Raw genomic sequence first — 27,935 nt, forward strand, 5'->3', positions numbered from 1 at the left:
CTGACATAACATGGCGGCCAGCAGCTCCATCTCTTTTTGCATGGGGAGTGTTTTTTGTAGTTTCTTTCCTCTCGTGGTGCAGGTACATGGGAGTTGTAGTTCTCTACATAGGGCTGATCAGTTCAGTGAAGAGACTCAGCCTTTGGTGGTAAAGTCCGGGGACGCTCATGCCTTTACATACAGCTGAGGGCAACGGGAAAAGGGTAGGTAACCGTGTGTGTGATTACATGTGTGTGTCATGTTGTCTGTAACCTATTCAGTGTATGAAATACTGTGTATGCATGTGATGCATTTTTTCTTGTGTATATATGCTTATGTACACGTATCTATAAATATGGTACCGTATCAGTGTTGGAACTGCAGGTATGTGTCTGGGCATGTGGGAATGTACGTCCATCACTGTATATTGCTGTTGCTGTCGGTCCCGTTGGGCTCTCCCATGTTCATGCGGCCCATCGACAGGCCCACGCTGTTGACGCCATCGCGGCGTGGCGGCATCCTCTCGTTGATCCGGTCCAGACCTTTGGCCTCCTCGAAGCTGCTGATCCGATGCTGCGGGGAGAAGCCTCGGATGGCTGTGGAGACAGGCAGGCAGGCAGGCACACACACACACACACACACACACAAACATACATGCAAGCAAAGTTAACATCTATTAAGACTTTTAGCAGAACCATGTATATCCAAACCCCCAGGAGCTCTGAAGGAAGCCGTCAGACCGAAATGGATTGTAATTTCAAACCGCTTTTTATTCACTTATGAAATATGTATATGCAGACATCCACAGAGCATCCATTCTGGTTTAATTCACCTTTTAAATGTTTCATTTTACCACACATTGATCCAGATAGTGTTGCCTTTAGCTGGAGGCCATTTTGGGTTTGGATACACAAAGTTCTGTTTCATCTAGAAGGTTCCTACATCGATAACAGCCGGTGTTCATCTGCCTGAATGCTGAGCTAGGATTAGTTTGACCTCACGGCTCACAGTGAACGTGACAGTCAGTGCGACCTGGCCATTGATCCTAGATCAGTAGTCTGAGACGCCTGGAAAGTAAAGCCATTATCAGACAGAGTATGGAACAAAGCACAGCTGCACAGAAGCAGTCGTTCATAAGTCCGTCAGACATGTCTGGTCTCTGTACAGTTCCTGAGTCAGCCTTTTGTTTGAGACTGTTTTATTAGCAGTTACCAGTTCCCCATAAATGTTTTACACTACAAACAAATATTTGAAAGACAGGGCAAACGTCAGGTTTTCTTTTCTCTCCTTTGAGGTTCCTGTCTAAATTTGCTATATTGTACGTTTTCAGATTTGTCACTTTGTCTCTCCATCGGGGGGTGAATGAATAACATGCTGGTGCACATGAAGTCAGGGGCACTTCACTGATCTCACAGATGAAGCTGAGTTTAGAACTGGTCATGGAAGGATGGCGTCATCTGGGCAATCTCAGTTTGGGCATTCAGCTCGCCATTTTGGGAAATATAGTTATTTGACAAGGACACTTGAAGCAAGCAACTGCAGGCTGTTAGCTTAGCTTAGCACAAAGAGTGGGCAGAGCGGTGTAGCACCTGTAAAGCTGTAACGGGCAGGTGCTGGATGTGCTGTAATTGACCTCAATGTGCACACTGAGGTCCTGGACTTTATGTCCGTCTGGTGACGACAAGACTCTCACTGTGAAACCACAACTGATCATCTGTGCTGCTCTGTTTATAGACTTGACATATTCCCTCCAAAATTTGAACTATTCCACGAACAGAAGTTTGTGGGAGTCTAATGATGTCTTCTCACAATCTCAGCAGAATGGGAAAAAATATGTTCTCATCCACACATGGGACCATTCCCACATTATTATCCCACAAGATGGTTCCTCCCACTGCAAGGCTTGTCGTCTAATTATTTTAGCTTCCCTTGGTCTTGTTTTATACCATCTTTTTAAAGTCTCATAACTTATTGGATGTTAAATCTGTAAAAACTGAATCACTGGAGTACCCCTTTAAATTAGGACAACCTCTTGTAATAGCATTTAACATCCAAACCAGTTTCATTACAGTGAGAAATAATCATGCTTGGACTTGAGGCTGTGAAATGAGCTGACCTGGTCTGTAATAAGAGGGAAACCTACACCACTTTTGAACAACAGCTACTGTCATATTACCTTTGCAGACATGCAGCTACCGGCACTGACAGAGACAGTGTGCCACTGCATTAGACAGCGGACAGCTAACACCCAGCTACAAATCATATAACATGACAGAGAAACATAACACCAGAGATAGCCATAATTTATTTGCATAAACAAATTATGGACTGTAGTTGAAGTAAGCCAAAGACAGCACTAAAGGTACAGACACAGAAGGCTACAGTTGACTAAGCGTGCAGAGTAATCGCTGAGCCTATGTACACACAGTATAGTACACTAAACACAAACATCATGACCACAATCTGTTCAGTGGCACAGAAGAACCTGGCAGACCAAAATGCCAAATTAATCGTCTTTCTGTTTTTCTTTCCACTCAGGTTTGAAGTTTAGGGAACACATATCTGGTGAAATATTCAAAACTCAAGTTTAATTTAATCACAGTCAGCGAACAAGAGAAAACAAGAGGCAGGAGCTCTTTGACAGTTACGCAGTGCGGACGTCTGCACTCAGTTTTGAGCCTGTTGGCTAAACAATAGACTTAGGTTACTTTGCTTTTCACAGAGATTTCAACCACATCCCCGAGTCTTCTTCATCAAACGGCTCGGTTGTCATCACATGACCTTGGTCACGTCACCTGTTAGCAGCACACTGGAGCTCTGGAGGACTCAGGTTATGTGACCATTTGCTGGAGAAGGCTGTGGGATACAGCTGAAGGCTCTGTGAGGAGCTGACGGAAACTTGAATTCAGAATATTTTGATCCCAGATAAGCTTCTAAGATTTGGTTTGTACAATGAATGCGAATATATATTCCCACTTCATTGTCTATTATCAGCCTGGTGAGGTGGTGCTCTGCCACATCTTGTAGAGAAACAGATTGATTGCATGTTGGTCTTCTACAAACTACTGCACCTATGAAATACAGAGAAGAGGACTAGAGGAGGTCTGAGTGACCCTGCCCACCTCCACAACACCCACTCCCACCCACGGTCCTGCTCCTCTTTTGTGTGTCAGAAAAAGCTGCGTGTGATGTTTTGTGTGTGATGTATTTGTGTGCGCGCGTTGGGATATGATATGAATGTGTGTGTTTCGTAGCAGTATTCTTGTTTCCCTAGTGAAGGAAAGAGAAAAGCTATGTCTGTGTGGTGTTTGATGTGGTGGCTTCAGCATGCAGCGGTTAAGGCTTGTTGTGAGCGCTGATGCAGTTAGAAGAGCTCAGTGCATCGTGGGTAAGGAAGATCTATGACCTTATGAGCATGGATGGCTGAGAGCACAGCCATGCCACACACACACACACGCACACAAACACACATGTGCACACATGTGTGCACACACAACACACGCACAGTGAGATGAGTGGGATTTTACCTTCATCGTCCTTAACTGTCTCGATGGCTTCAATGGCCTCAATGGTAGCTGAAGGATGGGCGAGAGAAACGGAGAGAGGAGAGAGAGAGAGAGAGGGAGAGAGAGAGAGAGAGAGAGAGAAGATGAAAGAGTCCAAGAGAGAAGAAGAAGGAGAAGAAGAAGAAGAAAGGAGTGAAGGCTGAAACATGCTTCTGTGCTGTCATGTGTCAATGTATCGGCTTGGTTGTGTGTAACAGCAGCTGGAGGAGGAGCCTCCACCATCACAGCTACATGCTGTCACACACTGAAAGAGTCTGGCCTGTGATGTTTGGTCCAACACCAGAGAGAAAATGTCAAATGGAAAAGAAAGCAGATTTCAGAGTGAATGTTTGTTTTACTTTCCCCAAACTTGGTAAGGGGGCGTGATAACTGTGTAGAGGCTAAGACGTGTAGCATGTGGAGCTCAGTATCTCAGGTTTGAATCTGGCTGTGTTGTCATTCACCTCTCTCTCTCTCTCTCTCTCTCTCTCTCTCCATATTCTCCTGTCTGCCTCTCCACTCAACGCTGATGTCCTCACTCCCTCTATCTTAAGGTGTGATCCTGGTACAGATCGACACTTATGTGCACTTGTGTGTTGTGACGGCTACACACATGTACGTGTTGTTGTTCATAAACTCACAGACTCAAAAGAATGTTTCAGGCTTTAGTCATGTGAGCAGCACTCAGGCAGGTTTAGAGTTAGCAGCAGCTGGTGTTAGCTCACACACGCATCTCACACACACACTTTAGCTGTATGTCCTGTGTGTGTGTATCTCTGCATTACCGGCCCATTAATAATACAGGTGTTGTTGTCTACCTGTGTCTCTCACACACAGACGCACACACACACACCCAGCAGGCTGTTAGTATCCTGGGCGCCGAGGTGAGGTGGAGGGAGGGAGTGAGTCAGTGAGGTCGGAGGATGAGAGGAGAGAGCAGGAAGGAACCAGTCGATGGTCCAAAGCAGATATCCAAATTGGGTCTGTGTGTACTGGTGTGCGTTTTTAAATCTGTCTTGGAAGGTGTGTTCAGGGTCAAGTCAGGGCAGTGTGTGTTTGTGTGTGGGAAACACTCACCGCTCTGCAGGGTCTGTTTGCCCCCAGACAGCACTCCGCTGGGCAGCATGCCTGTAGGGGTGAGTCCCTTCAGGGTCAACACGTTCTCACTCTCCTCCCTGAGAAACAGGTGTGCGTGGATAAAAAGAGAGAGCAGGTGATAAAGAGAGAATTACAGAGAATTACACACTTCCCCATACTGTGCACCTGCAAACACAAAAGCCCACTTGTTAGGTCAAACACTGAACTAAGAAAGTGACAGCTGATACACTTCTGCAGAAGTTAAAGGAAATATCACATTTATAGACATGCACACACACACGGACTCAACCCACCGTAGCACAGAGAACATCTTGGCCATCTTCCCAATGGCTCGGATCTTGTTTTTGATCACCTCTTTCCTCGCTGCTGCTGCACTGGCTGTAAGACGATCAAATGCAAACCCAGTTAGAGATTTTAAAAATCATCAAAATATGTTTATCTCTAATTACAGACATTTGCAAGTTTTTCATATGTTGCTTTGAAGCCTGTGAAGCCTTGAATGTGTCTCACCATCGAAGATCTCTTCTCCGTCGTTCATGAGCTCGTCGTCAGAGCAGATACTCAGGACGTTGACCAACATCTCGGTCACTGCAGGACACACAGACACACACACACACACACTTCACCAGGGACACACTGAAAACTCTGGTGACCCTGGGGTCAAGCTATTGAACAGTGACCTGCATCTTCCCTGGTTTACGCCAAGCTCCCACATCTCTCTCTCTCTCTCTCTCTCTCACCTCATTTCCTATCATCCTCCTCTGAGGTAAAGAGGGATGTAGTGGAGGACAAATCTGACTAAACTCTAGTTACCCGCCAGTCCCTAATCCTGTAAGTAGGGGTTGTCTACCTTTTAAAGCTGATATCATTGTTATTTTTAGAGAGTATTATCAAGGCGTACTAGAAACATATAAAGTACAAAGGATCTTTCTGAAATGTATCAGACAAACAAATTCATACAGATGGTTTCTTTTGCTCACATCCCATCTATTTGAACACATATTAGCATGTGGCTATATTAACGTATGACATACTGCAGCACATCTCAGGAGTCTGACCAACACAGAAATCAGATTTGGTCTGAGTCGTGGCCAAATTCACAAAACCCCATCATGCTCTCACAACCACAAGGTTTATTTCTCTGATAATCATCACTGAGGAGTGTGCGCTCTCTATATGGTTGTGTGTGCGTGTGTGTGTGCGTGTGTGTTACCCTTTTCTCCCACAAAAGGCAGTGACCAGGTGAAGACGTCCATGAAGTTGGGCAGCCAGTAGGGATGTGGTGAACAGTTGAACTGACGGATGTTCATCACATTGTTTTCATACTTCAGCACCGCCGCTGGACACACACACACACACACACACACACACACACACACACACACACACACACACACACACACACACACACACACACACACACACACACACACACACACACACACACACACACACACAAAGCTCTTAGTCTTGTTTAGTTAGACTGCAGTCGGTAATATTACCTAATACTAACAATCAAATATCATGGTACATTCAGAAGATTTTTAATGAATGCTTTAATTGTCTTGGATGAAAAATAAATAACTGACTGGAACTGCTCACACATCAGCTTTGTGTGTGAGTGTGTATATATGTGTGAGTGTGTATATATTTATGTCTGTGTGTCAGACCTTTGTTGTTGTAGACATCCAGGTAGTTTGGAGCAGAGAAGATGGTGATGAGGGAGGGGAAACCTGTAGTCTGACTCTTCCTGTACATGCGATACCTGAGGACAGAGAGAGACAAACAAGCTGCCCACGTTAGAGCCACTCAAATCAAACGCCACGCCAAAGATGGAAACTCAGGTTTTTGCTTCAGAGGTCTTTAAGGCAGACAGTCACCAGCTGGAGGTGAGACAGCCACGCATTTATAACAAATACAGCAGCAGCAGCAGCAGCAGCAGCAGCTGATTGTCTACCATGGCTGATAAAAACTGTGTGGGCAACATGTCAGGGGAGAGTAAAGTTGCCACTGGTACTGAAAGCCACAGTGTTGGAAAGAAGCTGTAAGCAGGAAGTAAATGCGTGGTTATGCACAGATCTGATGACTCTGTCACAATAAAAACAAGGCTGGATGCAAAGAACCTGCTGAGATTAAACACAGGCACACCACAAGTCATTTGTACTGACAAACAAAGCACAAAAGCAGCCTCCACTAGCTTTGCTCCCCTGAGATGAACTAATTATAAAACTCGTCAGTGATCAAGACTTTCAGGTATGGGAGCTTATTTATCCTGCTCTAAATGATAGTCTCTTTTATTCACAAGCCACTGCCAAGTGCCACAAGACCCATGAACCATTACCCAGACTACCCTGCTGCATGGCAGACAAAATACTGTTAATGGGTTCACCAACCAGCACAACCTAGAATAGCATTGCCTTAATTGCGGCATTATATGTAGAGGATTTGAACTGAGATAACAGATGCCAGTAATGGATTTGTGGGTCAGAAAAAAGTGTTTTGCCCTGACTATTTTATTTTATTTAGACTAGTAGAGTAAGTCTGACATGGCCCTTTGTCTGACTGTGCTGTTTCCAAGAGGTGAGTTAGTTAACCTGAATTTAGTTCAGGCTGGCTGGTGCTCTCAGTCAAAAGAAAACCTCTAATAATGCTAATAACACAGTTTAAGGGAGACAGAGGGAAAATTGTAAAGTCTCTTTCCCCTTAATGTGCCAATTCCCTAACAAAGAAGAATAACTGCTTGGCACATGAAATGTCAAGTTAAGCCATTAAATTAAATGGTGTTCCCTTTTAAGCCGAGAGAAGGACTGAGCTGCGACAGTCAGTCAGCTTACCCAGCATCCTGTGCTTCGTGTGCTCTGATGATTGACAGCAGGTTGTTGGTCTGTAAGAACTCGCACACTGCCGGGTAACTGGGGACAAAGTGAGACACAGAGAGAAAGTCTGTGAGCAAGTAAAAGCATCTGAAATGGGACACTGGAGAGAAAAAAAAACATCCAGAGGAGGAAATGTCTACCAGGATCCTGTAAGAGCCACTTAACATAACAAATATGTGATTTGTTATTGTTGTAAGATTGTTGTAAACCACAAAACAGATGGAAGTACTTAAAGTGTGGCAATGGAAGATGAGGAGGCCTCTTGTTCTCTGATGTCATGTGTGATGGGGACCAGCAGGGGTCGTCAGTGAGAGCTATGGATCTATTATAATATAATACGTCCATGGTGAGTGCTGGCAGGCCTGAGCAGAGCTTATGGCTGCTGCCTCAGTGCTGTGGGGGCCTGTGTACACTAGTTGGCTGATTGATGCTATTTCTGCTAAACATAGAAAATCACAGTGTTGTGCGCAGATAACACGTCAAAACACCAACTTCTACACTTCCGGGACCCAAGCAGGACGGCACCGACGCTCCATCTGTCCTTTAACTTCAGCTCTTCGTCTTTACGTTCCTCCATTTTTTTTTTTTCCAATTCCAGCTTTCATCTTCTAAGCACCACCACCACCATCTCCCTCCTCCTCCTCCTCCTCCTCCGATGTTGCTCTCCCTCTTTCTCTCACTGTATCTTAATATCACTCCATATCTGGCAGGAGTAGCCAGTCGTCATAGCAACAGAACCGTGCAGTCTCCCTGGGGATTGTGGGATATCGTTTCATGCTGAAACCGAACTGTGTAGCCTATGTGTTTGTGAATGTGCTGTGTTTGTGTGTTGTGCTTGCAACACACATACTCAGTGTGTGTGTGTGTGTGTGTGTGTGTGTGTGTGTGTGTGTGAATTGGCCAAGATTTTGTGTCTCTTGTACAAATCCTAGTGACTGTTGTTGGATCCTGAATGTGGTGTAGCAGAGCAGGAAGCATCCCTCTCCTCAGCACCAGTATCCCAATCCAATAGCCTCAAGTCCACCTAAAACTTATTAGATTCCTGAGTTGTAAATGAAAGTCGCATCTCGGCAACGCTGGGCATTCACAGAGCACCCACATCATTAACACACACCGACTGAGTCCTAGGAAAGATGTTGGAGTGGACAAGTCTTTTGTCTTTCAGCTGGTGGCTTTAAACAATGTTGTTCCTCGTGTGTATTTTTTTCTGTCTGACTTGTTTAGACACTGGGTTACTTCATATCTCTGAGCCTCTATTGCCATGTTAATTTCAATTCAAGCTCCTAAAATAAGCTGTGAGGGCTCTTGTGTAATATTTCCTTTTGTTGGTGACATTGTGAGGAGTCATTTTGTCCTGTACCTGTAGAAATAGGAGCAGCCTCTAACTGTGTTGTGGCCAAAGTACTCCTGGGTCTTCTCGTTGCCAAAGTCTTCCAGGGGATCGGCCCACAACAGGTCGCACATGGGCCCAAACGCTGGGGGCTCCTTAAACCGGTCCAACTAGGACATAAGATACACACACACACAAATGCACACAAAGAAACATACAAAATATAAGCTTACACAAACACAACTGTTGACACAAATGCTGGCACACAACAAAACATTGAGACAAATTACAAAGGCTATAAATATATGTGAACACAATATACAAAATGTTTGGTCATATTTACCACACAAGTACACATAAATACATATAGTATAAATCAGAGGAGAAAGAAAAGCAAACACATAGCACACACAAACACATACTGTCAGAGCAGAGCATCTCCATGGCAACCCTCACCACACAGGAGGGAGAAGATGTCACACCAGCAGATTCACCATGGAAACACTGCCATTAGACGAGGAAGTGTGTGTTCTCATGTCTCCGTGTTCATGTGTGTGCCTTTGTATTCACATCACAGTGAACTGTATACATGCAGCAGGTCGTGTGTGGCTCTCTCTCTGCTCTATTATCAGCTTTTTTTTTAATCCTCTGCATTTACACTACAGCCTGCAATAAAGGTATCAATAGAAGTTGGCCTTAGTGTTAATGTCTCCGCTCCCATGCAGGTGTGCTTGAGTGCTGTTCATAGGTCAGTAACATGATATTATTAATGTTACTAAAACCAGCTAAATGCGCTACAGATAGAAAGGTTGCACTGTCTTCATTTTAACCTTTGTAGGGATTTTTGTTTTTGTTTCCAAAATGCAGGAGCTAAATGCAAAGTTCAGTTTAAAGATAATCTTGGAGTTATACAAGAGGAAAATACAACCAAAATGTCTCCTTTCAGGTCCAGTGTAACTTATTTTCTAAGAAAATACTCCATACCTAAAAAAAAAAAATTAAAGGCAGCTACCCACAAAATACTACTCCATATACCGTAATAACAAAGACATCAAAAGTCAACTCAGGTATTTACTCCTTATGGATTTACTGCGTGTGGCTTAAGTTAGGGAGATTTGTTCATTCAAACTTGTATGTGAGTGTTTGTGTCTTATACCTTTTTGATGTCGTCCAGTGTGTGGATTTCTGGTGAAAGTCCCCCATGTACGCACAAGAACTGCTGGTTCATCAGGGCCGCCAGGGGCAGGCAATCAAACGCCTCCATGCAGGAATCATACACCTGCTCCGAGTACTTGATCTTACCTGGAGGTGAAGGGAGGAGTGGAGAGATATTTCAAAAGTTGAGACAAAAGAAGTGTCTTAGTATGTTCTGATATACATGAACAGTCACCGGCTCCATACATGTACATGTCAGTCATTTGGAGTGTGTCTCGTTGAATAATGAATCCATCCAAAGGCCTCATACAGACTTGTTCAGTTTAAATATACTTAGTTCAGATGAGAATAAAGGTGTTACTGTAACTGTGGGATTTTAACATTACACACCATTAATTCATGATCTAAAGCTCTCCCATCTGATCTGTTTCTTTCCTCTCTAATGATTTAAAAATGACATTTCCGTGAGTATAAATGTATGTGAAAAATGCTCCTACAGAATATTATTACAGGCAACATATGGATGCAAAGAATCCAATTCTGTTTCTAGTGAACAAAGTCTGACCCAAATATAAGCATGAAGCAGCGTAGAGGCTTCACTGTGAGGCTGAATTTTTTGCTTTGAGAAAAACTCCTTTGATTTGGCAGCGATATCAACAAAGACATCCAACACGCAGCTTCTTTTAAGGACATTTCACACATGAGCGTAACAATACATCTGACACAAAACAATATCACAGGATTAAAAAAAGCTGAATAGATAGGAGAGAGATAGAAGAGAGGGAAGGAAGAAGGGAGACAAGGGTGGATTTTGGATGACAGCGAGCAGGGAGGAGAGGAAAGGAGAAGGATAATTTCATAAAGAGAGAAGGAGTGAGATTGATGGGAGGAGACAGGAGAAGGAGGAGAGGTTAAGAGCGGTGAGAGGAGGAGGAGGAAGGAGAAGGGAGAGTGTGAGGACATTAGAACGACATGTACACAAGTCGAAGCCAGTATTAAGGAGTACGAGCTTACAGTAACTGTGTGTGTGTGTGTGTGTGTGACAGTGAGGAGTGTGTTTGTCAACCTCTCCATCTGCCTTGTGTAGTGCAAGAGCTCATTATTGCTAGTCCACCAGTTGTCAGCTCCACACACACGCACACACACTCAAACATTTATGAAGACACTCTTGCACATGCATGCAGTCATAGCACATGCACTTTTTTTGCACACACTCGCGGGTACACACACACACACACACACACACACACACATATACACGCACACACACACAGCAGATGGTAATTGAGGGCGACCACTATTCGCCACAAGCACCAGGGGAAATTAGCTTCCTCGTCCCTTGGCCAATCAGACACCGAGGAGTAAGTCCCTGAGCCAATCATTAAGGGCCAAATTAATTTGCTGCTAATCACCCACTCTCGGACAGGACGGCAAAACTCACTGGCAGAGGAGAGAGTCAGAGAGACAGGGAGAGACTGGGGGATGGAGGAAGAGGTGGAGGATAGATGGAGAGGAAGAGGAAGAGAATCAGGATGGCAGCGTGGGAAAGGAGGCAGAATTCAACCTGGCAGCAACAGAAAGGGATGGGAGGAACTTTGAGGGGGAGGAAGAGAGGAAGAAGAGAGACGCTAAAGAGAACACACCACTTAATAGCTGAACAATCAGTTAATGTATCAGTCAGATGATTGAGATATGTAGCAATCGACTGTTTGCTAAACCCATCACAGTTTGAGTTTCTGCATGGGGCTGAAGTCTGGAGGCTGGTGTAGCTGTAACTCTAACTCAATAAAGCAACCTAACCCAACATCTGATGCTTAACTATGTGACAGCTAACAGAAAGACCTGGCAGCAACTGAATGAGTAGGAGAGTAGGATGGGACAGAGCGACAGAGATGTAAGTGGTCAGGACAGAGATGATGAAGGAACGTCTAATATTAAAAAGAAAAGACGAGCGCTACTCACATTCTTGTTTGAAGGTGAAATATTCGGTCAGATGTCTACATTCATGGTTTCCCCGTAGAAGAAAAAGCGTCTTTGGGTACAGGATTTTCAGTGACCACAGGTACAACACACACTGAGGGAGAGAGAGGACCGTTAGAGCCAAAAACAACATTAGCAGATGTAACAGTAGGATTTTGAATAGGATTTACATTGCTTTAATTAGTAAGTAGCATTAATTGCTACTGTCTAGTTGCAAATTAAGTTAACTGTAAACTTACAGCATAATAGAACTCGTCTAACACTTCATTATGCAAGGTCAGGTAATGCTGGTGTGGCAGGAAGAAACAACTAGCCATTTTTAGGCTACTCGGAAATTACAACTTTTTGGTTTTATGCTTCAGTGTTTCTTCAGATTGAACGCGTTAATTAGTGTTTTAAATGTGTGTTTTATTTTTGAAGGAACCTCGGCCCGTTGATTCCCCCTGAAATAACCCTCCTCTAGCTGTAGCTTAATTTCCACCAGAAACACATGAGACCTTTCTCATTTAACTCTCCCAAAATGTTAAACCATTGCTTTGAAGCACACATTACAGAAAAAACAACTTTAGTTTTAGCCCATCATTGCTAGTAAGTAATTGTAGGCAGAGTTGGATTCATTTCACTCTCAGTTCCCCTCATTAAACTCAAACTGGAAATTCAAAGAGCGACACAGAGAATCACGAAGGAGTCGATCCTAGGAGTTCCTCCGCTGAATGAGCCACTCACTGCCCAAATTAATCGAGCCGAAAGCAAATTGATTTGTATTCCAGTCTAAAGATAGACATTAACAGGATTTTGACAAGAATCCTCCCAAATCAGATGGTACTGATTAAGTTAACAAGGAATAAAATAAAGAGTAACCAGCTGTGGCCATGCATCTTTTCAAACCTAACATCATGCAATGTGTTGTCACTCTCATCACTTTGTTAACCCTACAAACAGCTCCGAGTCGTCTCACCTTTATTGTCCCTGCACTACATTAAGTCCCCTGTCTGTGCGCCCTTCAAGAGTGTAAAGAAGGTGGCCTAAATATGGCTCCCTCTGCTCCATGCTCACTCCGTGTCAGTGGTGCCACGGTGGCTCCATGAGCCACAGCGTTCACCCTGTGCTTGTGTATTATGGTCTGTGGTGCTGCACTTCCACACAAAGTGATCACAAAAAGACATTATTACACTTGTATCCAAAGAATCAAATGTCCAAACAGCCCTCTGGATAGTACACGATCCTCTCAGCTTCCATACATATTTCAGTGAGCTGCACATTATACTCCTGTTTGAGACTACAGACCCTGAATCCTTATAGGAAAGCACAAGCTACTAAATCTGAACAGTGCCTGAGAGCTGACCTTAATAATGAGGCTCCCTGTCCATGAATTTGAAATCACATCACCTCGGTACATGTACATTGAGACACACATTGTGGTGTGTCTGCGCTAATCTTAAGTACCTTTTATACATTCATTAAATACAGCACACTACTGTAGGTGTAAAACTCAGTGGTGAAATTAATCTTATTCCTGCAAAATATATAATAGACTTCAAGTCAACGCATGCTAATGTACACCGGTACACTGAGCTTACAGTGTGTCTACATGAAAACACACTTGGAGCGGAGACGTGCTACACGAGAAGTGTCCTCGTCCTCACCTCGATACTGAAGTAGCCCCTGTCCACATAGTCCCCCAGGAAGAGGTAGCGTGTGTTGGCAGGAGAACCTCCGACTTCGAACAGCTTCATCAGGTCGAAGAACTGGCCGTGGATGTCTCCACACACTGTGGGAACGACACAAGACGCCGTTACAGTTACAGTCCCACCACAGCTCTCAGCTGCAAAGTTTGCAGTTAACAAACGTGGAGCTCTCTCTGCTTCAGTGGCTCCATATGGCCTGATTTACATCTGCAGAGGTACATGTGTCCTGCCTACTGATCTAGAAACATCACTCATCTGCCTGATGAAAAAATGAAAACATAACGTGCACGATAAAGAAACATAATCCTGGAGGGGAAAAAAGGAGTTTGATTGTTTAAGGCTCCCTTTTAAAATGTATTACCGTAATAACCAATAAGTCACTTGAGTCAGTTTTCCAGCCAAGAAGTAAAGATGGTTGAAATCTGAATGGCACCTGCAGGTGATTCATTTTGTAAGCAAACTATTAATTGATCAATGAAGGAAATAGTCAGCAAATTAACTGATATTGGAATAAACAACACTGTAGCTCTAGTTATGCTTTTTTCCTGAAACAACAAAGGTAGTTTCAATATTACCCAGTATTACTTAACCCTCAATTTCTGCACTACATCACTTGAAATTTACTCTGAATCCTGATTAAATGCAACCGTGGCTTTTATGACTTGTATGAATTTATATCCACAGCAATCAGACTCTCATGATTAAAGGCTCACGAGGTCTGATTCTGTGCAGACTTTTCTGATTCTCTTGGCTGGTTCCCATAATTTTTCCACAGATTTGTTCCAAGTGACATCCAGGAATATTGGATGTAATTCAGATCAGGCTTCACATGCTGCACGCTTTATATTTTGAAAGACTTCAGGACTGTGTCTGTCTGTGTGATCTGCCAGAATACATCTTCCCATCCGCCTCCCTCACCATCTGTCTGGCCTGTCCTTTCACTTTTAGTTGATGTCATAGTTCCCCCTCTGCAGCCATTTTACGATGGCCATTTTGCATCTGTCTGGCTTACTACGTCTGTCTGTCTCTCCATCTGCTTGCCATTGTAATGTCTGTTTTTTTTTTTGTGTCTACTCCTAAGCTTTGGCTTTAATTTGAACTGGGAATTGGGAATGCAAAATGGCATGAGTGAAATTGAGCTGTACCTGTCTGCCTCCTCAGACCTGTCTCAGTGATCTCCCAGAAGTCTTCATGTGACACCCTACAAGCCTGTCAGTTCAGATTGTAGCTATCCACCTGCCTGGCTATTCACCGGTCGGCCTATTCTATCACAGAGCATCTTCAGAGAGGCTGCATTTAAATGTTAAACTGTCTTTTATATACAATACATTTGCTTAAAGCCTTCTCGTTGAGGATCTGCACTGTTTCTCTGTAGCTCTGACATCTCTAGGCTATTTCCTCTCACAGCTAACTCCTCTCAGGTGGGTGTTTCTGGGTCAGAACCTGTAAAAGTGGAGAAACTTGGAGACAATGATCAATATATCGCTCTTTGGGAACAAGCGGGTTTGAGAACCTCTGCACTGAGCTGCCTCTCATCGACTGTCTCTCCATCTGCCTGTCTGTCTGTCCTGGTCCCCGGGGATCTGTACCTGTGAAAGCTGAGCCATGTTCCTACACCGCGTGGGCACCGCAGCCCACACAGCATCATCTCACCGCTCGCAATTTGCATAAACGCACACACACACACACATATGTGAGGGAGACACACAGGTACATTAACTAAGCAGTGTCAATAGGTTGAGAGTGTCTGAGTCTGTCTTCTCTGCCATCGTCTCAGAAACTCATTTTATATTTTGCTCTCCATCGATCTCGGTCTCTTCCTCCTCCTCCTCCTCTTCCTCCCCCTCATACTCCCTGGTTCATCCCATTTCCCTGGCAGGGGAATACATGCAGATATTACCCAAGCCAGCTCCTGCTATTGTGAGGTAAGTGCCAATTCGTTCTCTCAGTGAAGTGCAACCAAACACCAGCAGATACTTACGGCAGATTAATGAATTGACGAATGGAACATGATTAATACATAATTATTAATCTTTCTGTTTCGCTCTGCAGCTCTTTGACTGTTGTTATCTACGCCTTCACTGTCAAAGTATGTTTATCTGTTGTCACTCATGAATGCATAGAAAGACAGTGAGAGCTCTTTTTGAAGGAACACTTCAACATTTCAGGGAACACTCATTCACTGTCTTGACTAAAGTTGAGAGTGAAGACTGACACCAGTCTTGTGTCGTGCTAAATATGCAAGTATAGCCTACATCCAGCTGCTGATTAGCTTAGCTTAGCACAAAGAGTAGAAACTGTGGAAAACATGCAGCCTGACCCTTTCCAAAGGCAACAATACCTGTCTATAACAGCATTTATCCAAAAACTGCATAAGAAGATTGATTTGCTCTGGTTTGGTGTGAAGCACAGACTCCAGGAAGTTACACTCTGTCGTACAAGCAACATGTTTCACAGTAATAAATGAGCTAGCAGTGTCCAGACTGTGTGAACTACCTGGAAGATGGTTTCAGTGTCATATTCACCACACAGATGTGTACAGTACAAGTGGTATCAGTCCTCTCGTGTCCCAAAATGTCAAACTATTCCTTTAATTGATATCATGTTTAGCTGTTCTTCTATTTCCTGTTTCCTGTATCTGCTCTAACTGGTCACTAAATTGCAGACGTAATTACACCCAACACTCCCTCACTTCCATCATTTTGCCATACCCGTGACTGGTGCCTCAATATCCAACATAGTGCGCTCCTGGCGCAGGATGGCGGCACCCTCATCGATGATGCGCAGGGCCACGGCCTCCTCCAGCCGACCCTCCTTGGTGAGATGAGCTTTAAGCAGGTCCACCCGCGGCCGGCCCTCGGCGTCAAACACCTCCTTCATGGTCAGCCGGTGGGCCAGGGGGAAGGGGACCGCTGGAGAGAGAGGTGGGGAGGAGATGGAAGCAAGAAAGAGGTGCAGAGAGAAGAGGATCAGTGATGGATGCAGAAAGAGAGGCAGATTGCAGCAGATATTTGAGAATGAGAAAAGGGGAGGAGAGTTCAAATGAGTGATGTATGGATTGTGATAAGGAAGATTGATGGTGGAAAAAGAAAGAACAAATATTCATTATGATTCAGAAGATGATTTATTGGCATTTCCTGGGTTCTTCAACATGCTTGCCCACAAACATCAGAAGCCCTTAATCTTCACCATTATCCTGATCACACCTCTGCTGCAGCATTGACAGTGTGTATGTGTGCGTGTATGTGTGCGTGTTATGGAGGCCTAGATGTGTTGTGTTGGAGCAGGGGCTGCCACAGTTATCAGGGCTGCCTGCCTCTGTTCTGCAGTAATGTCTCTCTGCCTCTCTGCCTCTGTTCTGCAGTAATGTCTTTCTTACATAATGAAGGCCCCCAGGGCGCTGCTGGAGAGGGGGGCTGACTGACGACGGGGGTGATACAGCAAGAGCGCACAGCTGCACGTGAGGACTCGCACACACACATATTAAGACGACACACTGGACAAAGCGCAGACACGCACACGAGTGTTCTTAACAAACAGGCACAAACTCAAAAGGCAGAGGCACTCGGGTGCCTGCGCACATCATGGCACAATGGCTTTAACATGCATGAATGCATGTGTGTTACTACAGTGAAACACACACACACACACACACACACACACACACACACACACACACACACACACACACACACACACACACACACACACACACACACACACACACACACACATACAAGCTCATAAAAGGTATTGTTATGCAGGATCCACAGAGCCTGTTGGAGCCCCACCAGTGCTAACACAGATAATGGCCTAGATCACACACTAAAAACTAGGCCTGTCTCTCTCTCTCTCTCTCTCTCTCTCTCTACACTCTCTTTCCCTCTGTCACATTGTCTCTGTTTTGCACTCTCTCCTCTTGCCCCCTCTCCTTTTTTCGCTCTCTCTCTCTCTCTCTCTCTCTCTCTCTCTCTCTCTCTCTCTCTCTCTCTCCCCCTCGCTCTCTCTCTTCCTGTCACTGTAAAAGGCCTCGGTCTTTGCTTTCACGCTGATGTCCATCATTATACTTTAATGTGATACTCACATTTTATTTCCGTGTTTGGAATAAAAGTAGCTCAACAACCACATGGATCCAGATTGCACAGTTTTATATAATCAGCACGGAAACATCACAGGAACATTTAGCCAAATGAGCTGATGGGGAGGGGGGGGGAACAATAAACGCTGGACAAATCGTTTACAATCAACCTACAGCTACATCAAGACCTACTGTAATGTGTAATTATGAGGATTTTATAACTAAAGGTCCATTGAACCATTAAAATCTCACTTGGAAAAAATAGCTGATGTGTATTAACCTTTTTGTTCTGGATCAAACCAAAAAGGTCAAACAAATTCAGGACATCTAAAAAAAAAAAAAAAGGGCATCTCAGATTACCCCACAGATTCTGGGACACACAAAGACAAACATGAATACATATTAGGACACCCTTAAAGTGAATAATGGCTACTACCACACCCCTACACGTCTCTGCACCTTAAGACGGCACCCGGCACACTGAGACATCCCAGGACACCACCAGCTGCCAAGCTACAGAGTCTGTTTTCCATCTATTGAGAACAGTGGTTCTACATGTTAAAACCAGTTTGGGTTTTCAGGTTAAGGCTGATTAATTTTTTAAAAGGTTTGTGCACCCCAGGCTGTCAGAGAACATAAGCCGGGGAAAAAATTACTCATGCATGTTGGTATTTGTGTGACTTCATATTTCTTTATAAGAGAAAACAACAGGGCCCAGTTAGGATGTGGATAAACCTCCTCCTGTACTGTACTGTACTGTACTGTACTGTACTGCTCTACTGAACACTACTGTGCTGCAAACTGTAATGATGCTGGTACTCGTCATAGAGGACTGCGCGTGTATTATCTGTCTTTTAAGGTATATTCATTAACAAATACACTGTATTTCTTGGTGTGAGGTAAAGCTGAGGCTCCCAGTTTGTGGGTGAAAGAGAAAGAGAGAGAGAAGGGGAGAAGCAAGAAGGGAGGAGTGTGAAACTCGTAAATTGTGAGAGCAGTGTGAAAGTAGGGCAGGTATGAGAGAGCAGCAGAGACACAGAGCTCAGGGAAAGGAACTATACTTGGGAAAACTATACTTGGCAGTTAGGGAATAGAGAGAGAGAGGGGAGGTTCAGTGCCAACACTGTCAAACCAGGAAGGTGTTTTACACCTGACGACTGACCGCTCTGATGAGGGAGACCACTGCTGGACTTCAGACAGAGCTGGAAGGCTGAAGAGTGAAAGCTGTCAGTGGTTTGGAGCTGTAAATTATGAAGGAACCGTATCTGAGTTTATTATTGTAATTCTGCACCATGGTAGCAGCCGAGGAACACAATGTTAACATGCTGACGATTAGCAGGTGTAATATAAACCATGTCCAGCAGTGAACCATCTTCTGTTGCATTACCCTGTCTGATGCATCCTGCAAACCTCTACAATAATTATTACTAGTGTTATTAGATTTGACCAGTACTTATACCTCTCTCTCTGTCTCTCTCTGTCTCTGTCTCGTCCTCTGTCCTCTTCCCTCCAACCCAACCTCTGCCTCAACCCGGTCGAGGCAGATGACCACCCACCCTGAGTCTGGTTTTACTTGAGGTTTCTGCCTCTTAGAAATACGTTTTTTGGGTCTACATCTTCTCAATTTGTACCTTGAGATAACCGCTGTTGTGAATTGGCGCTATATAAATAGAACTGACTTAACTTATAGTGTGGTAGCATATTCACATTTGCATATTAGCACTGAATACAAAGTATAGCTGAGGCTGATGAGAATGTCTTTAGTTTTGCTGATATTTCATATTTTCATATTAACAGCACAGTAAAGATTCGATATGATTCATCATCTGGGGACCAAGAAGAACTTATAGAGAATCTGTCCAGTATCTGCTGATCAGTTTCAGTCTGGATCAGGGCAGTGGACCAACTGAGACGGATACTGCCATACCTATAGCTGCTACAGATCTCATGTGAATAGATGCACACTTTTTGCTTTCCTTCTTTGTTAATTGGGCTTTTGTATCCTGGTGTTCTCTTCCTAAAACCTTTTATGATCCAGCAGGGTTTTTTTTTTTTTGCACAAGTCTAGCATGAGAAAGTGAGAAAGAAAAATGTGGTATTTTTAGGCAAACAAAACTAGAACTCCTAATAAGGAGGAGGCAAAACAAAAAGATTTGAAAAAGTGGGGCTTGGGGTTGAATTAAATTCACACTCAGTTCAGTTCAGGCAAATATATACACACACACACACACACACACACACACACACACACACACACACACACACACACACACACACACACACACACACACACACACACACACACACACACACACACACACACACACACACACACACACACACACACACACACACACACACACACATTAACAGCAGTTCATCCATCTCCACATGTCTCATTTTCAATGCATGCCTAATTTAAAGAGTAGAAAATGATGTTTGGGTTCATGACAAAGGATCATTGTGTTTCATGAGGACAAGAACTAACTCTGTACACATTTTGTGCTTGAGCTTGTGCAGAACAAATTGCACTGACTGATCATTCAGTACACTGCAGTTTCAAGTGGAGCAGTGGAACAAGCCTCCTTACAGTCGCTGTGTGAGACCTGAGGTCTTCCACAGGTCTGATTTCTGTACAGGAGAAAACTCTTTCTCCAATAAGCCTTGAAAATGTTTGGATCAGCTTTGATCATTTACTGCATGCTGCACAGGTAGTCATTGATACCACTGCTACTGATATGGGACTGATATTTAGAATAGTCTTATAATTGTCCTGGTTATTACAGAGTTGTGCTGTTTTATTTTATTGCTTTTCAGTCTTACTGTCAAATTCACCATGTAGAGGACTGCTTGAAGACATCCTTCCTTCCATGATGTATTCAACCTAACCATATCTGTTAAGTGTAATCATACACAAACATAAGCACCACATATGAACTCTACTGTCTCTCCGCCACTATCTTCAGGAGAAATTTTCCCCTGTAGCTTTGAGAGTCTTTGCTGCTCTCCCTGATTTTGTTGTTAAGTTTTTCTCTTCGAGAGAAAACCTCTACTACACAAAATGTTATGTAATTTATTCTGATGTTAGCAAACTATCATTCAAACCAAGAGTTCAAAGGAAACAGTCTGGGGTAAGTGCTCAATTCCTCACAGAGTCAAAAATTACATTTTCAATCAAGCTAATATGCGGAGGACCTGCTCCTCACAGTGGGTGAGTGGGCGAATCTCACTGTAACATAGTCAGCAGCATGCTCGAGCTATAGCTGACATAGCTATACACAAGTATTTTAGCACAAGTACTGTGTATGATGACAGTACCTATACAGAAAACTTTTAGCCTCTGATTTGTGTATTAATGCTGACATCGGATGTTTGAGCTTATTATTCTGTTTGGACCAGAAGGGAAATACAGGCCTACTGGTAGCTATGGGCTAACACTACACACCGTGAGAGCATTTTGTCAACAGACCACAAGAGGTTTTTTTTTAATTACCAACAGAGAAAACAGTCTTAGAATAAAACCCAAACTCCATTAGATTAACCACAGTTTTCTGTCTCTTTCTGTTCATATTGGAAATACAGGGAGGTGATATCAATAACATAAGCTTTTTTTTTTTTTTTAAGTAGCTATTACCTCAACTTGGACAAACACGTTAATATGGTATCTGGAAATAAAGCACAAGGATTAAGTTGCTCTTTAAAACAACTATAGGCTAATAGCCAAAAGCTATGGGCAAATACACTTAACTAACTATGAACTTTTTGTGAATTCACCACTTCTGAGTGAAACTAAATATAAGATCACCAGAATCAAAGTGACATCATTGATATATAAGCTGTACAATCCCTCATGTTGTGGCACCTGCCACTCATACCAGCAGCAAAGGATACTTAACTGAACTGAAAAGCCTGACATACAGTTAGCTTCGATCATGAACACCAGCCTTCTCAACTAAAGTGATGATGAACACAGTGAGCTCCACGTTCTCAAGTGGAGTGAAAAAAAAGTGTTATTCATCCAGAACTGTCCATTTCACTGAGTCAACCAATCACAGCATGCATGTGAGGTGAGATGGGCGAGCAGTGGAAGACGGGCAGAGAGTTGAAAAGCATTTTTAGCTCCTTCCTGGTCTACTTTGTCCTGTTTTTGTCTTCTGGTTCGCACTCCTCTGCTGAACTCCCCGGTGTGGAATTTATTAAGCGCCAAAGCTGCCAGCTCAGCCAAAAACCTCCACATCGCAGGACAGCGAGGGGGAGCCTGAGAGAAAATCTATGACATAGCTTTCAACCAAATCTCCTTAATTTGTTTGGGCTGGCCTAATAGTCTAACTGGAGCAGAATCTGATCAGAATCATCTTGTTATTGTGTGCATCCTCGCTAATGGCTAAAGTTAATTATGGGAATATTTCATCAGTTTTAATATAACACAGGGACACCGCTCGCAATCAGAGTGCTGCTGCGGGACGGAGGAAGTGACAGCGAGCGAGAACTGACAGATTGCAGAAATGACAGTAGAAGTCACCCGTGATCCATCTGTCCTCGTTAGTGTCTGTCCCCCGAATGTTACAAAATACGGCTCAGTAGGTATAAAACAATGCAAACTTCTCTGTCTGCTAGTTGTCAGATCATTGAAGAGAAATGGAAATCATCCTAAGGACTGAGTGATAAATTACAGCACACACAGTAATTACAGAAGCATCATTAACGGCCTATATGTGCTATGGAAGCTGTGAATCGATTCATTACGGTGCAATACTGTGCCTGTCCAGACTGTATCTGTCTGGTGTCCACCCAGTGACATCAGCCAGATCTGATGGCATGTCTGTATGTGTATGTGTGTGTGTGTGTGTGTGTGTGTGTGTGTGTGTGTGTGTGTGTGTGTGTGTGTGTGTGTGTGTGTGTGTGTGTGTGTGTGTGTGTGTGTGTGTGTGTGTGTGTGTGTTTGTATGTTAGATGTGTTGCCCTCCACAGGACCTCATCTAAAGTGATTACACACACATCTCCCGAGATCAGTTCATCCCACTGCCTGTCTCAGCAAGAATAAATGAAGGAGGGAGAAACTGATGGATGAAAGAATGAGAGCAGCCAAGACAGAGAGAGAGAGTAATAATTGGGGTGTATGTTCACATGCTTATTGTGTGTACGTGTGTGTCTGTGTTTATCTACCATCTTTGACCCAGATCAACTAACACAGATCCACGGGTCTTTGAAGGTGGTGGAGGGGGGACAACTAAAGAGGCGTTTGAAGTCGTTCAATTAATGCACACTACACACATGAAGGACCATCTGTGTACACAGACACACACACACACACACACACACACACACACACACACACACACACACACACACACACACACACACACACACACACACACACACACACACACACACACACACACACACGAACAGAAACAACGGCCCATCCCCTAACAGCCTGCCCTCATTAGACAATCCCTTTCTCTCTCTCCCTGTCTCTCTCTCTTTCTCTCTCTGGAGTACCTTCCCTATAAATAGGCCTTGCCCTGCCACCCTCCCCACAGGGCACACACACACCTGTCAATGTGGGACCCCTGGCTCACAAGGATACACCAGAATCCAACACACACACACACACACACACACACACACACACACACACACACACACACACGGACGGCTCACACGGGGCTCAGAGGGAACCAAGGGGGAATGGGACAGCATGTTACACTAAAAGGAAATATGCCCAGTGTGCCTCAAGCCTTGCCAGAGGTGATGTTTGTGTGTGTGTGTGTGTGTGTGTGTGTGTGTGTGTGTGTGTGTGTGTGTGTGTGTGTGTGTGTGTGTGTGTGTGTGTGTGTGTGTGTTGGAGCATGAATGCATACATGCATGCATGCTTATTGGCCATGGCTCCACTCTGTGTTGGTCAATGCTCTTTAAAATGATATTTAATAGGCAAGAAACACATATAATGTATCATCTTTGAACTTGATGGCAACATTTCTTATAGGGAGCCAGGCCTTTGGTTATAACAAGGAACTTTAAGATTGTGATGATACAATTTGACAGGAGTTAGGAAGAGAGGACACATCTGAAAATACCACACCAGTTTTACTTTGTCTAAAGTGTTATGCTGCTAACTCATGTAAAGTATGATAAACATCATAAGAGAGGTAGATTTATCCTAAAAGTGACAAGTGAAACAGCTGAGCTGAATGGTTTGTGAGCTATGAAAACTCCTGAGGTGTTTAAAGGATGAAGACAAACAGGATCTGCAGGGGGGGAAAAAAGATCTGTGGAAATCAATGGCGAGACGTTCAGTGAACCTTGCGTTTAATAGGAAAAATAAGCAATGGGCACAACACAATACAGAAATTGACAGAAAAGTACATAAACCAAAACCAACTTTGGATTCATTAAAGGTTTAGTTCTGTACCTTAGATAATGACAGTCTTTGTCATTTGACCTAGTTTATATGTGCGTTGCTATGCACTTAAAACTAAGTGATACAGTAATGTAAGCAAAGTGCCAGTACACTTATTAGATAAACCTTTGCAATGAATTCTCTTTATGGATCTTATGCTTTTCCATTTATTACCATGTTGTCAGAAAACCACTGATTCACCTTCATCATTGCAGTTCTTGTTTGGGGCTTTTTTCACACTGCACAGTTTGACTCATAGCAGGAAGAGCACAGGTGAAACTAACTGCAGTAACAATGTCCCTGTTACATTCAGGTGCAGCAGTTACAGGGACCACACACATGATTAATGTTGTTAGTCACACCTGTGTTTGATGAGCTAAACTGTCCACCATGTCAAAGGACCGTTGGATGGTAATTTAATACAACATTTTTTAATATTTTATCCACACTAAATCTGTCAAGGCATATTTCTATAGATATTTCAGAAGTTGACCATTTAATCTAAAATGACTAAAACACTTGTTTCTCTGACGTGTCCCTTTTACAGTGATATGAAACTGAGAACAACAAACTCTTTTTTAATGTATGAAGCTGTGAATATGGTTAGTTGTCAGACCCTTTTTCACAGCAGACATTTCGACAGGTCATACAAGGAAATGTACACACACCTAATAAAATGAACAATGTCTCCTCTCCATGTCGTTGACCCAGTAAACACAACACCAGGACAATGGCTGACACGTGGAAAAACCCAGTTATTAATGTTGTTCATTCCACCTGTGTTAGAATATCTGTCATGATAAAGTATGAGGTGATACATTATGACCATGTTTGTATTTTAACTGATAAAGGGATAATAACCACAACAATGTTACACTTCAGTGAACAACTGTATTTTTTGTCATGCAGCTTTTCAGCACTACTCTGTGTGTAGCTACTGTACCTTGTTATTTGTTCATAGCACTGAGGAGGTTGTGTACTAGCAGATTTCATTAAGTCCAAGCTTCCTTGTTGTTGGCTCAAGGGTACAGGTTTGCCCTTTTGCCAGCAGTGATAGCATTATGGCTCTTCTCTGTGTTACTGATAATAAATTAGGATCCCTCAGACCCTGTTGTCGATACAGTTATGGGTCTGACATGAACTTACACTGTGTTCCTACAAAATATTATAAAATATTCAGCTCTGTTCCTGTCTGTTTTTGTACAATTCAAAATGAAATACGTAGTATTTTTAAAGTTACTACAAAACTTCAAGTAAAAGTCACATTCTCACATTTTGGCTCTGAAGCCTCACTCTCACTCACTCACACACACACACACACACACACACACACACACACACACACACACACACACACACACACACGCACGCACTTAACAGTTAACACCATATTCTTTTCCCTTCTCTCTTTCCCGTTTTGCCTCTCCCTCTCTTTCTCTCTCTCTCTCTCTCTCTCTCCCTCTCTTCAGCTACTTCACCTCCTCCATGGCCTTGTCACATTCCCTCCTTCCCTCTCTCCCTCACCTCGCCCCCACACTCTCTGCCTCTCTGTCCCTTTGTCTCATTATGCTCCGTCCTCTGGCTCCATCTCTGTGCACTTCTCTCCACTGAACGTCACGTCACTAAAATCCATGGGAACTACCAGGCTCAGTCCATCCACCCCTCTGCTGCCCCATGCACACTAAATCATCCTCACCTCCCTGATTAATTGTTGTGTGTGTATGTGTGTGTGTGAGGGATGATGCATGAGGATATAGGACGCTTAGTTTGTTCCACTGGTGCGACGGTAACTGGGCTCTGATGGCACAGCTGCATTACGATACACATGCAATAGAAGATGTAAACACGCACGCACGCACACACGCACCACGCACACACACACACACACACACACACACACACACACAGGCTGTAGCTACTAATTTGGTGGTATATCCAGATAGCTCATGGAGGTAAAGATGGGGGGGGGGGGGGGGGGGGGGGCTTTTTCAGGGGACCCAGTTTTACTACCACCGCCCCTGCACAGCTGCATCTATGTAGATACACACACAGGCATAGCCACACTCTGTGGGCATATGCACATGCAGTCCTGAAGTCCTACGTGCAAAAACTGCAAAAGCCCCGACGCCCCCAGCCCATCCCACCCCCCTCCAAGCACGACGCACACACGGAATACCGGGGCATGCCCGAGCGACGCATCCAACTGTCAGCTCCGCTTCTTCCGGCAGAGAGACCTTGTGAGTTTATTAAGTGGAGCCAGTGGGAGAGACGGGCAGCCAGGCGTCGTCGCATGTGACAGGCTGCGTGCGTGGAAGCGCCGCTGCCATGCCAGCCTTGTTGTGACCTGACAAGCACGACAATCTGTGCAGGCTCCGCGGATCATAACCCGGGAGGAGCGCCCTCCTCACCTCCCCTATAGCCGCCCACGCGTAAAGCAGAAACAGACACTCTCATAAACACATTAAATATTCCATAATCCAATGATGCAATAACACCATTAGGGCGGTATGCACCATGGTCGTCGGATACGCAGCCCAGCATCCCCACACTCCATTTTGTCTCTCATTTGACACGCAGGGAAAACGAGCAGGGGGAAGCCAGGGAGACCTTTACGGAGACGTGGAGGAGGCGCGATACGCACGGGAGAAGCACAGTCACCCGCTGACATTCAGGCCTCACTGAGGAAACGTCGACTCGAAGCGACTCGCAAGATCCATCATGTAGCGTCACATCAGCAAACATCAGGATGATTTCATCCATCAGGCCCCACAAAACTAAAACTATGGAGGTGCGCACTCGGCCTGGCAAACTTATCGCCTTAACCTGCCGTTTAAACCGATCGATCGCATCACTTCGGCTCAGATTTGGTTAAAAATAAAACGGGATCGCTGATGTAGGCCACCCTATGGAAACAGTCGGCACATCCAACACTGATGTACCAGCACGACTCGCAGCTACACACACACATACACACTCATCCACACACCGCATGAATACTAAGGCAGAAAGCTGAGAAATCCTTGAGAGTCTCCGAGCGTCCAGTCCCCCACAGCATCTTACCCTCCCTCTCTCCCCCGCTCTCTGCTCGCATCCAACATCATCCCGTGACACGGTCCACATTCACAGCACAACCACAGCACCACAGACCGCAGCTTATGCGTAAACATGTATTTACCTTTATGTCTGGTTTTCGCTGTCATCGTCACACTGCTGGATGTTTCATTGGAACAAGATGCTCCTCTCCCTCTCTCCTCTGCCTGCTTTCCCTCTCTCTATCACTCTCTCGGCTGTGTGTCTCTGTAGGGTATTATTCAGTAACACGAAACCACCACTAGGAGTGGAGCGCGTAAATGGAGCTCATGCAGCACACGGGGTGTCGCACAAAAGCTTTGGCTGTACACATAGAGGGAGAGACATCCCCACGTTAGAAAATGGGGTAATGCCTTGGTGAGGGGGTGAATTCTAATAGAATAACGAGGGAAGACCCTGATTATGGCGTATCGTGCTGGGTATACCCCCCACCCCCCCTTCCCCTCCATCACCACCTCCCTCCCCTAAAAGGTTCAGAGGCACATGCATGGTGACTCGCCAGCCAGAGAGGCTTCTTTTATTATAAGGTGCTATGATGATGCACAGGGATGGACTCAACAGAACAAACGTGCGAATAAGAGACACTGGTGCAACGACAGGGATGCAAACAGAAAAAAAAGAAAAAAAACGATGAGTTACAGCAGAATCACTGGCATAGAGGCATGCCTACATTTGATCACCCGGTCGGCGGGACTTGCGGTGCTGTCGGACAT

General features: G+C 44.3%; 1 protein-coding gene across 1 annotated transcript; it reads right to left on the minus strand.

Annotated features, from left to right (window-relative positions):
* Positions 1-27,935, minus strand: ppp3cb (protein phosphatase 3, catalytic subunit, beta isozyme; the record flags this gene model as incomplete). The annotated part of the gene is made up of 14 exons (XM_083980903.1): positions 1-575; positions 3,507-3,554; positions 4,602-4,699; positions 4,916-5,000; positions 5,133-5,210; positions 5,836-5,961; positions 6,293-6,387; positions 7,457-7,534; positions 8,859-8,998; positions 9,985-10,130; positions 11,946-12,057; positions 13,610-13,734; positions 16,363-16,563; positions 27,893-27,935. 14 exons carry the CDS (start codon positions 27,933-27,935, stop codon positions 397-399), a joined length of 1,554 nt encoding a protein of 517 aa, XP_083837029.1. The 3' UTR covers positions 1-396.

This window comes from Trachurus trachurus (assembly GCF_905171665.1).
Source record: "Trachurus trachurus genome assembly, chromosome: 10".
Taxonomy (NCBI): domain Eukaryota; kingdom Metazoa; phylum Chordata; class Actinopteri; order Carangiformes; family Carangidae; genus Trachurus; species Trachurus trachurus.